The 14,092-nt window shown below is 50.7% G+C and overlaps 1 protein-coding gene across 5 annotated transcripts in view; it reads right to left on the bottom strand.

The window, feature by feature from the left end:
- Positions 1-5: 5 nt before the first annotated feature.
- The window catches only part of ATG7 (autophagy related 7), a 300,602-nt gene continuing 286,515 nt past the window's right edge, over positions 6-14,092 (bottom strand). For 3 of the 5 annotated variants that reach the window (XM_079933860.1, XM_079933863.1, XM_079933864.1), the window contains one exon: positions 7-3,727. In XM_079933860.1, the coding sequence (XP_079789986.1) occupies positions 3,695-3,727 (33 nt within the window). In that variant the 3' untranslated portion in view covers positions 7-3,694. Of the gene's footprint in view, positions 3,728-14,092 lie in introns of all 5 variants that reach the window. The other 2 variants (XM_079933862.1, XR_013830150.1) reach the window with 2 other exon arrangements.

The following is a 14,092-nucleotide window of genomic DNA, read 5'->3' as shown; positions in this document are numbered from 1 at the left end:
GGAGGGATGGTTTATTCGCAAAAACCACGTCGTCGGGATTTCTGTTCTGTTTTGTACTTGCTTGGTATCCGTACCCGGGGCCCTCAGACGTGATAGCAGCACCTGCGCGTGGAACCTCTGTCCGCTGTCGCTCCCCAGTCCCTGCCTTGGTTACCAAAGAAGCCTCAATGCAGGTCAGCTGCCCGACAGGGCCTGGACTCCACGGCTTGCGCTTTCTTAGTCACGGGCCAGGCCACTGGTGACCCAGACGCTTTGTGCTTTTTCATTTGCTTCTCGAGACCGGGGCGTGTGCGGCTCAGCTTCCAGCCCACGTGTGTGTGTGCGCTTGTGTGTGTGCGTCTACTTGAAGAGAACAGAACTGTCGTGTCTGATTTGCACTATGGGAGGAGGACTCAAGTTGCCTGCCTGACAACTTTGTGCGAGATGATAGTACTCTGAGGGCAAACTGCTGAAAAACGGAGGGTTTAAGGATGACATTTCTGACCATGGGTGTGTTTTTCTGTTGTTGTATTAATTTAGACAAAACTGCTTTGGAAGGGGAAGTCTCATGCAGGTTTATAGGTCTTTCTCTGTCTAGATTTTCAGGTGCTTGCAACTGGACTGCAGACTCTACCAATCACGGGCATTTTACCTTTTCTAAACACTGCAGTTTGTTAGACTAGAGCTGAAGTTGGAGGATTCTGTAGTGCTTTAAACGTGATGCATGTTCTAATGGATAAAAATAGCTGGTTTCTATTAATTGTATAGACAGTAAACAGAAAGCTTAATACTTACTAGCTTCTTTTCAGAATTCGTTTATTTTTGTCAGTTACAGTCCTAGATATACTTACTGCTGGTACAGTTGTACTCTAAGATTTGTGTTTGATATTCACGTTACTCCCAAGTAGCGTGGGGCCAGTCGGTCCCTGGCAGGCCCTGGACACAGGCGGGCGAGTGGCTGGTCAGCTGCAGAGCAGGACGCTCGAGTTGTGGCTGCAGGCTGACAGCATCAGTTATTTTTTGCATCCCTGTCTGCTTCTTAACGCGCTCCCAGGGCAGTTGGGACTTGTGTCTTCCAACTTCCCTCGATGCAGAAACTGCTCCCTTTGAACTCGTGGCTGAACAGCAGATTCCTGACAATCTGTGAGATGGTGTTTTGTATGCTTCCTCGTACGCTGGGGCCAAGGCAGTATACATTCCTCTGACTTTATACAGTTATTACTGCATTTATTATCGTTTGCTATAGTAATAGCTACTAACTAGAACTTAGTGAAGAAGAAAGCATGACAGACCCAGCTGTGGATGTTCGACAGCTGCTCTTCTTTCTGGTAAACGTTTCCATGCCCCTGCCCCTCCCCTGTGCTACTACCCTCCAGCCTTGCCCACCACAGGGCCTGAGCAGTCACCTGGCCAGGTGACTCGGGCATGACCGCCTCACCCGCGAGGCACCGTGGACTCACCGGAGCTCTCGAGGCTGGTTGTCAGTATGAGAAAAGTACAGGTTCGCTGGTTGGCATTGGTGAACAGGCAGGAGGATGGGCTCTTGTGGCCACAGGGTGGCTGTAGGTATTTGAAAAGGCGGAGGAAAGCCTCCCCTTTTGGCCCCCGCACATGTTTCCCTCCCACTTAACTGGGCTTCCAGGCTTCTGCATTCAGGCCCCTATATTTTCTGTAGGAAAAATCGTTGAGAACACTTTTTTTATATAGGTAACTTTAAGACCATCATTACGCTGTGCGTAAAGAATGTACAGAGAAATTTGTAGGTATTTTTTGAAGAACAATTAATTTGTTAATGATATGTAGCTATTTAATTTTTCCCTTTCCTATTGTAATCATTCATATTTTTTTGTTGTTGTTTGGAAAAAAAAGTTGATCTTTTTTTTGTCGTAGATTTGTCTGTAAAAGTGCAGGAACACAGTTATTCTATGAGAACACTGCATCTGCCTTAATAGCCACTAGTTTGTTATTGCTACAGGCTACTGAGCGTCGCCCCAGGAAAACAACCCCACTGCCGGCGGCTCTGTGCAGAACGGGCTCCTCGCACGCCCGCGTCCACCAGCGAGGCCATCGCTTTGCGAGGGACGGTGGCACTGAGGGCCGGGTCCCTGGTGCGCTGACCTATCTGGGATAGGCAGCACCTGGGAGGGGCCTCGGGCAGGAAACCAAACGGTCACCAGGAAGGGACACTCCCAGGCCTCGGGGGGCACAGAGAGGTTCTTCACAGAGCCACGCCATCTGCAGTGTGTTCTGACCATTCTCTCCATGTTTGTAAATCTGTAATATACCATTCTCTGTGTGGCCTGTTTTTCCTGGAAGAAGAAGAAAAAAAAAGGTTTGGCAGGCCATCTTTTTTTTGTACTTAAAAGTAGCCTTAAGAACAATAATAAAGTGCTCTTAAACCACAGACTGTATGTGTGATCCTTGGGTCCTGCAGTGACAGAGCCAGGCTGGGCGGGACCTTTGCTTGAAGCCCCAGAGAGGCTGGGGCAAGGCTCAGCAGCCCTGCCCTGCTGTACAGTGGCCTCTGATTTAAGCCCCGCACAGGCTGGAAAGCTGTAATTTTAACTCTCTAGGAGTAACGTCATTTACCTAACTTACTTACAGAAATCCAACTCTTGTACGACTCAGACTCAATTCTGACTTTGGTTCCAGGCCCAAGACAAAAAAAGATGACACCACAGAAATAAAGTGGAAATGGCCCCTCTCCTGGGTTCCATGCCCAGCTCTGAGGCTGGCACGGACGTGCTTACCCAGGAGGAGGAGGAAAATCAGCCCAAGGGGCCCACGGCAGAGCCCTCCCGCCACCCCTGATGGACACCTGGCCACAGGCTGAGGCAGACACACCACGGACTCCAGCCCACACAGAGTCGGGCCTTCCAGGCCACCACCAGGGAGGAGCCTGGGACGGAAGGCGCAGCCGCCCCTGCTTGTGGCAGGAGAGCAGGCTCTCACGTGGGGTCTGAAGCCTTCTCTGGGCCTCGGGTGTCCTGTACAGAGGCAGGAGCGGCCCCACGCAGGCAGCTTCGAGGATCTGTCCCTGGGCCCTGCCACCAGCATAAAGCAGCAGACACTTGTGTCCTCCCAAGCCCGCAGCTGAGGACAGGCCCGCAGGCGGGGGGAGCTGTGTGGGCAGCAGACTCCGTCCTCAGCGGGGGTCTGGGTTCACAGGGATAAGTGCGGTCCCTTCTGTCCCGCACGTGCCTCAGCTCTCCTGCCGCCCCCGCCTGCAGGCCACGCTGACGAGAACCCCAGCGCTCACACGTGCCCGGGGCCCCTCTGCGGGCTTTGTGGCACTGCCCCCGCGATGGCTGCGGCAAGGAGCTGACTTCTCACTTCCCTGCCTGCTCTGCATTGGGCCAACTCCTCCCTCTCCTCATTCCACCCCATGGGGGTCACGGCCAGGAGAATCCCGGGAGCCTGACTACCAAACACGTGTGACAACAAGAAGAAAGAACTGCTCGTGGAGGGAACCAAGTCCCAGATCACTGGCACGGCCGAAGCCAAGGTTATTATTTAGCTGAGAACTGGTGGGACCATGAATCATAAGAAACGGAGAAGCTCCCGGGCAGCAGAGGGAGGGCCCCAGTCCTTAAGGTATGGAGATGAGGGGACCACAAAGGTTGGAGAATCACCACAATCACCGGTCCTGGGGGCAGCGTCCTGCTCTGGAGACTGAGAGCCCCTCAGCGGGCCGGCAGCCAGGGTGGGGGGCGTGTCAGACGGTCTCGTCGTCGCTCATGTCCCAGATCTGCGTGGAGAACGAGAGATGTTCAGAGCGTTCGTTCACCCGGCACCACCTGTGATGCCGCCTCAAAGCCGTGCAGCTGTGGTGACAGCAAAAGGAACACGGCTGCCACCTGCAGTGCCTCAGCCCCCTTGTCACCAAGGGACTGACACCCCGTTTCCTGTATAACGCAACCACGTCTCAGAGCCCTGCGGTCACTTGCCCAAGGCCTCCCTGGTGAATGAGCCCCCGGTGGCCGAGCTGGGGGAGCTGGGATTTGGACCGGGCCGTGCGGACCCTCCCACTGCTGCAGCGTCCCTGCCCCGCCCAGCCCCCCACTCACTCCCATTTCTCTGGCGCTGACCACTGCTGCCCTCCAGAGTAAGCCCTCTGGCCACCACGGGCCCCGAGGAACGAGAGGAATGAGGGGGGCCCTGCCCGCTGGCCCCCACAGGCCCAGCTTTGTCTCTGCACCCCCAGCGTGAACCCCCGGGAGAAGGCCCAAGGCCAGCATGGAGCCCCCAGGCGCTCCTCGCACCCTGTGCGCCTGGGCCCTGAACTTACGCCTACAGACTTTCAAAATTCCTAGAATTGGTTGCAAAAGGCCACCTCAGTGCTGGCAGACCCGAGGAAAGGAACATCGTGTTTACGCGAGGCTGGCCCGGAGAGATGGGGAGTCCCAGCCAAGGTAAATATCAACACCAGCTTGGCTTTCAGTGTCGGGGATGTGGAAAATAAATACAGAGAAGGAAATTTCCTCTCTCCTGAGGACCAACTGCCTGGGGCCGAGGGCTGGTGGTGGGTGTGCCTCCCACACACACCCGCACTTTTACATGCACCCTGCTGTCCAAGGACACTGGGACGAGACCACCAAGGTCCAGACGCCCGAAGCAGCGGGGATGGTGTGGAGGGCCTGGGGCTGGGGCCCAGCAGCCTGAGGGTTGCCTGGTGGCCCTGCCCTTTTCTGGGCCAGGCTCCCCGGCCGGATCCTCCTCAGCAAGGCTTGAAACAGACCCCTGGGCCTGCCCCCTCGGGTGGGATGGGGGCTGGCGGTGGAGGAGCTGTTGCCTTTCCGACTAAGGCTGCATCGGACGCACCTCCAGTTCTAGCCATCTGAGTGGGGGAAGGGGCACCAGAGGGCTCTCTGACACAATTCATTTATTCTTTCACTCTCATTCAGTAAACACACGCGGGCTCTGCCGACCTGGCGCAGATGCTCCCTCCTTCACTCCTCACAACAGCCTGTGAGGAGGTGTAGATGCAAACAGGCTCAGAGAAGGAGTCAACTAGCCCAGGATCACACAGCAAGTAAGGTACAGAGCTGGGAACACGGGTGAGAGGGAAAGGGTTATGTGAGTAAAAAGGCTGCTTGGAGGAGGGGGCCAGGCCAAGACGAGGGGGGTGAGCCCGGCGGGCCACGGCCCCCTCTGTCCTCCCGCCCAGCCTCCGGGGAGGGGGGCCGCCAGCCAGGGCCGGGCAGAGTCCGTGTCAGTGAGCAACGCTCTCCTGCAAGTGGGTAGCCAGGGCTCTTCACAGGACCCTGGGGGCTTTAATGGGAAAGCAGGAGCCTCAATCCGTTCTGTCATCCATCTTATTGGCTCTCAGCTCTGGGGAGGACTCCTCAGCACCCGGCCCTACCTCTGCACACGGCAGGGCGGGGAGAGAGCTGGCTTGAGCGTGGGCAGCAGGGAGGGATCCTGGCTCTTCCCCTTGTTCCTGGCACTGCCCAGGCTGCGTAGGGGATCAAGTAAGGCACCCAAAGGGCTGATTATGATGGGACTCAGCAAAAGCGGGGTTGCGGGGAGGCAATGGAGTTTACAGAACTGCTCAGGGATTTTCCAGAATGTGTTCTCTGGGCCGGAGATGGGGTTTCTCTGCTAGGGCAGCCAGTCCTTTTGCCGTTGGCTGGGCTCAGGAGGGCAGCAGCAGTCTTAAGTGTAAACCTCCAGAAACTTCAGCCTCGACAAATACTGTATGATATCACTTAACGTGTAGAATCTAAAAAAGCCAAACTCATAGAACCAGAGAGTAGAGGGATGGTTGCCAGGCCCTGGAGGGGATGGGGAGATGGTCACAGGGTACAAGCTTTCAGTTATAAGCAGCATAAATCCTGAGGATCTAGTGTATAGCCTACTGACTGTAGTTTATAGTACTGTATACTTTTTAAATTTGCTAAGAGGGTAGATCTTAAGTGTTCTTACCACAAATAAAAAAAGGGCTGTGAGCTGAAGGATGTGTTAATTAACTTGACTGTGGACATCATTTCAAAAGTATACACATATTAAATGATCACATTGTATACCTTTAAAAAATCACATGTACAACCTAAATATATAGTTTTAATTTGTTAGCCATTCCTCAATAAAGTTGGGGGCAGGGGAGAAACTTAAGCCTCAGCTCCTGGTAGACCGTGGACTCCCAGGTTAGTCTGTTCCCTGCTAGGTCCTCAGCCTTCTGCCCACCACCTGGGGAAGACGGGGGGAAGACGGGGCCATGTCCTCTTAATGAATAAAGGTTGTAATAAACTGGCAAAGATTTTAAAAATGTTAACACTCAGTGCTGGCAAGGGTATGGTGAAACACTTCCAGGAGGAGTATAAATTGGTACCGTATTTTTTTAAAAGAAGAGATTTGGCAATATGTAACGCAAAGCTTTAAAAATGTCTGTACCCTAAGGAAGAGATAAATGATCTCTTTTGCAGATGATATGCAAGTATACCTAGAAAACCCAAGAAAATAAATGCTAAGATGAATACAGATAATAACGAGTATTCAGTAAGATAGCAAGATATGAAATTAATGACACAAAATTATAGCCTTCCTGTATACAAACAACATCCAGTTAGAAAACATAACGAAAGAGAAGAACCCATTGTAAGAGCAATGAAAAAGATAAATTACTAGGGAGTAAACCTAACATGAAATGCACAACATCTTTAGGGAGAAAATCCTTCAAAACAGTCCTGTAACAGTCCTCACAAACACTGTATGAAAAGTAAACTGGGATAAATGGGGATACACCCTGTGTTTTTTGCATGGGACAATTCAACATCAATAAAGATGTCAACTTTCCCAAGTAAACATATAAATTTAACACAATCTCAGTTTTTAAAAAATCAAGTATCTTTCCTGGAGCTAGACAAGCTGGTTTTAAAGTTTATGTGGAAAAGGAAATAAGCAAGACTATCTAAGAAAACCTTTGAGTACGAAAAGAGCAGTGAGGCAGTTCCCCTACTCTGTGTTTAAACAAGTCATAAAGCCTGTAATTTACAGGGTTGTGTCAGCAGGAGCACAGACAAATGGGCCAGTGGAACCAAATGAGTCGAGAAACAGAACAGAACAGAATGTCCAAATACACATGGAAATTTAGTATCTTATTAATAATAAAGGTCTGAGGAATGCGATCTCAAATCATTAGAAAAATATGAGCTTTTAAATAAACGACATAGGGACAACTGGAGAGTCATCTGCAAAAAGATAAAATTGATTCCATGCCTCACTGTATATCAGAATCAAGGCCAAATGGAGCAGAGATGTAAGTGTAAAAAAATGAAACCATTCAAATACTGGACGCAAACGTGGGTGAATTTCTTTATAACTTGGGAGTGGGGAGCCGATGATCCAAAATCTATGAACAATAAAAACAGATACAGTGGATGATGAAAAGACACACGTGAGGAATTTTGCATGGATAAAACACTGTAAGCAACGTTGAAAAGACAAATAACACACTGGGTGAAAATATCACCACACACCATGAAGGGCTCATCCCCCTAACATATAAATAGCTCTTAAAATCAAGAAGAAAAAGACCAATAAACTGATTAAAAAAAAAAAACCAAACAGGCCAAAGACATGGGCAGTTTACAGAAAAAGATAAGCAAATAGCTTTTATACGTAAGAAAAGGTGTTCAACCTTACGTGAAAGAAAAGAAATGCTAAAATTTCTTAGGACACAAAATTCAAAATTTCTGGTCTCTGAAAGACACCACTATGAAAATGAAAAGGCAAACGACAGAGCCACACTGTACATAAAGAGGACTCAGATCCAGAATATACAAAGAACTCTTCCGGCTCGATGATAAAGAGACAAATAACCTGAGTTTTTAAAAGTGAGCAAAAGGTTTGAACACATATTTCACAGAAGAGGAAATACAATGCTAATAAGAACCTGAGAAGATGCTCAGCATCCTTAGTCTTCAGGGAAATGCAAACCCAAACCACAGAGAGAGAGATGGCCAAAGAGCACATGAGAAGATGCTCAATAGCACTATTAGAGAAACGCAAATCCAAACTACAATGACACACCACCTCACACTGGTCAGAATGGCCATCATCAAAAAATCTACAAGCAGGGCTTCCCTGGTGGCACGGTGGTTAAGAATCTGCCTGCCAATGCAGGGGACACGGGTTCAAGCCCTCCCCGGGAAGATCACATATGCCACGGAGCAACTAAGCCCATGCGCCACAACTACTTAGCCTGCGCTCTAGAGCTGACACTCTAGAGCCTGCGAGCCACAACTACTGAAGCCCACAAGCTTAGAGCCCGTGCTCCGCAACAAGAGAAGCCACCGCAATGAGAAGCCCGCACACCGGAACAAAGAGTAGCCCTCACTCGCCGCAACTAGAGAAAGCCCACACACAGCAACGAAGACCCAACTCAGCAATAAATAAATAAAATAAGTTTTAAAAAATCTACAAACAGTAAATGCTGGAGAGGGCATGGAGAAAAGGGAACCCTCCTACACTGTTGGTAGGAATGTAAATTGGTAGCGCCACTATGGAGAAGAGTACAGAGATTCCTTAAAAAACTAAATATAGAAGTACCATATGATCCAGCAATCTCACTCCTGGACATATATCCGTAGAAAAGCATAATACATGCACCCCAATGTTCATTGCAGCACTGTTTACAGGAGCCGAGACATGGAAGCAACCAACATGTCCATCAGCAGAGGAGTGGATAAAGATGTGGTACATATATACAATGGAATATTACTCAGCCATAAAAAAACAAAATAATGCCATCTGCAGCAACATGGATGGACCTAGAGATTGTCATACTGAGTGAAATCCGTCAGACAGAGAAAAATAAATATATCACTTATATGTGGAATCTAAAAAAGGGTACAAATAAACTTATGTGCAAAACAGATGTAGAGTCACGGATGTAGAAAACAAACTTACGGTACCAGAGGATGGGGGGGGAGGGATAAATTGGGAGACTGGGATTGACATATACACACTACTATACATAAAACAGATAACTAATAAGGACCTACTGTATAACACAGGGAACTCTACTCAATACCCTGTAATGACCTATATGGGAAAAGAATCTAAAAAAGATTGGATATATGTATAGCTGATTCTCTTTGCTGTATACCTGAAACTAACACAACATTGTAAATCAACTATACTGCAATAAAAATTTTAAATTAAAAAAAAAAACCACAAAGAGACAGCATACCTTACCTTCTAGAATGGCCAAAATGAAAAATTGTGGCTGGCAGCACCAAAGGCCTGCGAGAATGTGGAGCAGCAGGGACTCACCGGCTGCTGCTCGTCGGAATGGAAACGGCACAGTCCGTGAGGAGAAAGCCTGGCGACTTAAGAGTCCACATACACATCACATGCGCCCCAGCGACTCCACTCCCATCTACCCCAAGGAATGCAAACACGGGTCTGCAAAAAGACTGTGCAAGAATGCTCATGGCATCTTTAGTCCTAATAGGCACAGACTAAGCTCAATCCGAATGTCCATCAACAGGCAAACAGTGACATCCATCCAGCGGACACTGCTCCCCATCAAAGGAACCAGCCACCAAGGCACACAGCAATGTGTATACATCTCAGAATCTCTATGCTGAGTCACGGGAGTCTGACACAAGTCTACATAAATCCATTTATATGAAATTCTGGAAAGGGCAAGACTAACCTATGGTGACAGAAAGTAGATCACTTGCCACACTCACCAAACTATACACTTTACATGCATGTGTTTTATTATATGTAAATTGTACTTTAATAAAGTTGACATTTTTTAAAAAGCTACACAGAACATTTTTCACCTCTCAGATTGGCAAAACCCCAATACAAGTGCTGTGGGAAATAGAATACAAGTGCTTGGGAAACAGCACTCTCCTGTAACACTGCTAGGACAGAAGTGGTGTGACCCACAGATGAAAATGTGGCAACATCCAACAGGACTGTTGAGGTGTCAACTCCTGACCCAACAAGCTCACTCTTCATAAAATTTGCAAAAATAAACAGGAAAGATAAGCCAGAAATTAAAGTAAATGGCTACCTACGGGGTGGGTGGAATGGGCGTGAGGCTACTCTGAGCGTACCTTTTCACTTTAGAATCAAGAGACTGTTTTGTGTATTTGAAAAACTAAAAAAACCAAAAGCACAGCAACAAAACCAAAATAGATAAATTGGTCTTAATCAAAATAAAAATCTTTTGTGCATCAAAGGACACTATAAAGAAAAGGGAAAGACAACGCAGAGTGAGAGAAACATATCTGATAAGGAACCTGTATCTAGACCATTGACAACTCAATAATAAAAAGACAACCCAGTTTTTTACAATGGGCAAAGAAGCTGAATAGACATTTCTCAAAAAAGACAGATAACTGGTTGAGAAGCACATAAAAGACACTTGCTCATCATTAGGCATCAGGAGAATGCAAATCAAAACCACAAGGAGATAACACTCTGCACCCATTAGGATGGCTTTAATCGGAAAGTCAGTAACAAGTGTTGGTGAAGATCTGGAGAAACTGGAACCCTCATACGTTGCTACTGGAAGTGTAAAGTGGTGCAGCCACTCTGGAAAGCAGTCTGGCAGTTCATCAAACAGTTAAACAGAGAGTTGCCAAATGGCCCAGAAATTCCACTCCTGGGTGTATACCCAAGAGAAATGAAAACCCATGTCCACATAAAAACTTGTACATGAATGTTCATAGCACTATTCATAACAGTGAAAAAGTGGAAACAACCCAATTGCCCACCAAGCAATGGATGGAAAATGTGGTCTCTCCTTACAGTGGAATATTGTTTGGCCAAACACCTGCCTACACTCCGTCTTCTCAAGAGCCTGGGGACGCTGGGGTGACTGTCCCCTTTTGCCAAGTAGGCAACTCAAGTGCAGAGGAAGTTATGTAACCTGTCAAGGAGGCCAAGCTAGTAAGGGGTAGAGCAGAGGCTCCTTCCACTTTATCTCACCATTTCCTTACTGTTGAGCATAATTCCTTCCAAAAAACAGTAAAGGGCAGAAGCTGACATTCTGTTAGCCTGGCACCCAGTGAGTGGCCCCACGGCCCACACACAGCTAACCCAGGGCAGTAAAGGCCAGGGCAGCTGGCTCCCAGGGTCCCTAACCTCTGTCCTCCAACACTGTTCAGAAAGCGGAACCTAAGCTCCTGCCTCTTGGCTCGGCCTTTGGGCCCCCCGAGGAGAGGACTGGCGGTAGCCTGTGCTGGCTGGGGGGCCTGGGCAGTCTCTGACCCGGGCCCCTCATGCTCTCCCCCAGCCCCTGCCCTGCAGCCCTCAGGCCAGTGTAGGTGTGTAGTTGGCGGGGCTGGGGCCACCACTGTGCATGTGGGGAAGGGGAGCCTTCCAACCGCTGGGGCCCGTCACACGGGGTCAGGGAGCACGAGCGCTGGACCACACACCCCCAGAGGGCCTCAAGGTTTCACTTTCCACTCTCCCAATGAGACAGACGCATCTCAGAGGAGCCATTTGTCTTTCAATTTCGAACCTGTGTCCCATTTCTGGACCACACTGTGCCTGGAGCCTGCCATGAACTAAGGTTTTTCTTTTATAAACACTGTAATTATCCCGTAAATGGCATGGTTATATTTGTGTGTGTGTGTGTGAAGTGTTCATTTGTTAAACGTAAACATTTAAAATCTACCACCATTTTTGAAACCTAGTTTTAGCATTTCTTTATTTTTAAGATAAAAATTAAAATATCCCGATCTCTCTTGGGCCTCTGAGCAGCCCTGCTCCCCGTACCTCCTCAGTGGGATCCTCACAGGTACGATTCGTTCTACTGGGAAGAACCGAGAACAGAGGGGTCTGGGGGTGGCATATGCTGGGGACCAGGTAAGGACACTGGATGGGGCTTCCCCGGCAGACTTCCCAGCCAGGGCTCCGTCCACTTGGGGGGAAGAATGAAGGTCCCATCATGTTCCAAGTGGGCAACACTATAGCCACTCACTCACTCACTCATATGTTCACTCATTCAGAAACACACACTGGGTAGTGCGGCATTAGGTGAGAGGAGGGGAGGGGTTCCTTCATTTCCTGCCTGTCCAGGTGGTCAGTACTTTCCTTAAAATTATGGGAAACAGTGGCGGGCCGGGCTCTGGTGGTCAGTGAGCCCTGACTGAGCACTTCCAGGGGACCACTGGGACCAGAGGAGGAAGGGGACAGGAGGCACTGAGAAAAAGGCTCCAAACAGGTTCGGCCAGAGAGACACATGCCCACAGGAGGGCCGGGCCAGGCAGGGTTGCTTGGGACAGAGGACCCAATCATGGCCGAGGCCCAGGGAGACAGCAGGGCTTGCCGGGCTCCCCCGGCCAGTGGACTGTGGGCCTGTGCTTGGTCCCCAACATTCTAGGTCAGAGTCATGGACAAGGAGGGGAGGGGAGGAGGTGGCCTGGCAGGAGGAGCAGAGCGCAGGCTGCAGGCCAGCCTCCAGGCAATACCCCTCCCTGACCCCGGGCATCTCCACAGCGTCTACTTTGTCCCCCTGGGTGGAGACACGGGGCTGGGATCCCAAGGAGGAAGGCAGGGCTGCTTCCAGGGTCACTCTTCCACCCTAGGTGCCCACCGGAGAACAGGGCCTCCTGTCCACAGGCATCATTGGCCCCTGGGGGCTCTTTCGGGTCTCCACAGACTCTGGTGCTGTCTACACAGGAAGAGTGCAATCCCTGCTCATTTCCGGGCCACTGGGCTCCACACCTCTGCGAGCTCACCTCCCACGACCCTCCCTCCAGCTCACCAGATTCTAGCTGCCCCGGCTCTCGAGCTCTTCCCTTGCTCTGGGCAAGGGAGACCCCTCCCCTCGATTCTGCGCTGCAGGGCTGGCTCCTGCTCCGGGCGCCTCAGACAAACAGCCCGTTTGGTTCCTGCCGACTCCTCCCCTCCCATCATTCGTCATCGTGTTCTAGTTTGTGCATCTGCCTGACTCCCCAGAGGACAGCGAGCCGCCCGAGGGTGGGCCCCCAGCCCTGGTGCAGAGCCTGGCCCGATACGTGGCTTTTGAATGAACAGTGATTCGGAACCATCTGCCCTGGGTGCGATTCCACAGTGGAAAAAAGAAAGGGGAATTCTGGGTGTGAACATGATACCCAAGAATCAAGCAGTAAAGAAGGGGTCCCTCAGTCCACCTCCTTGCTGGGGATCCTGGCAGGTCAAGCCTTTGGCCTCCACGCCCACAGGACGATGGGGCAGGGCTGTGGGCATCTCCTGCCGGGTAGGCGGGCGGTAGAGCCAACTTTCCAGGGAGGCCTTGACTCCAGACCACTGACGCCCTGTTCTCCTCCCTGGGCCCCGCCCCGCATCGAGCCACACACCAGGCTCCGGGAGTGCAGAGTGGTGGGCAGTTCTTGCTTCTGGACTCCCAGAGGCGGGATTGGTGCTCGCTGGTGACTGTGTGTGCAGCAGCCGTGGGGCTGTCCAATGGCGCCTCTTGGGCTAACCTGTCTGCCCCGGGGCTGTTCGTGTCACATCCGGGGAGGGTAGCAGGAGGGGCCCCTGGGTGAGGGCCCAGGTTCTGAGCCCACTCCCAGATTTCCACCTGGAGCTCCAGTTACACCACGGGAATAACCCTGCCCTTTCACCATAAGTCCAGAATCTAAGAGCACAGAGCACATGCCCCAGCGTCCCTGGAGGCACCATGTGACCTGAAAGCTTCAAGATCCTTCTGCCCCTCAGACAAGGGTGACTGAAGGGAACTGCCTAGGCTGCCTGGTGTGAGCAGATGACAGCTGCCAGGGACAGACAAGAGGGAAGAGAGAGGGTACAGCATCTGTGCGAGGAAGCCAGGGCAGATGATGAGGGCTCCCAGGGGACTTCCAGGGGCCCTTGCTCACACTCCATCCACCTGCCTTTCACCCTCCTTCAGTGGAGATGAAGCAATACCCCCGTGTACCATCCTCAGGGGTCTGCAGGCCCCTCTGATGCACCACCACTTTGGTGCCTCCCTTCTGAAAGACCCTCACCTGCCACTCCATCCTTGTGTCCCAAACACTCTCGACCTCCTCTAGCCTGGCCTCTGCTGGACGCCAGATCTGGGAGAGGAATTAAGGCCCAACCCCTCTTCTTGGGGAACCCCAGCCCCAAACTCAGCCTTCCAGAGACCAGGCAGTGGAAGGCTAGT

The sequence above is a fragment of the Stenella coeruleoalba genome (genome assembly GCF_951394435.1).
Source record: "Stenella coeruleoalba genome assembly, chromosome: 10".
Lineage (NCBI taxonomy): Eukaryota > Metazoa > Chordata > Mammalia > Artiodactyla > Delphinidae > Stenella > Stenella coeruleoalba.
The sequence above is the reverse complement of the archived record's forward strand: the minus strand, read 5'-3'. Positions and strand labels throughout refer to the sequence as shown.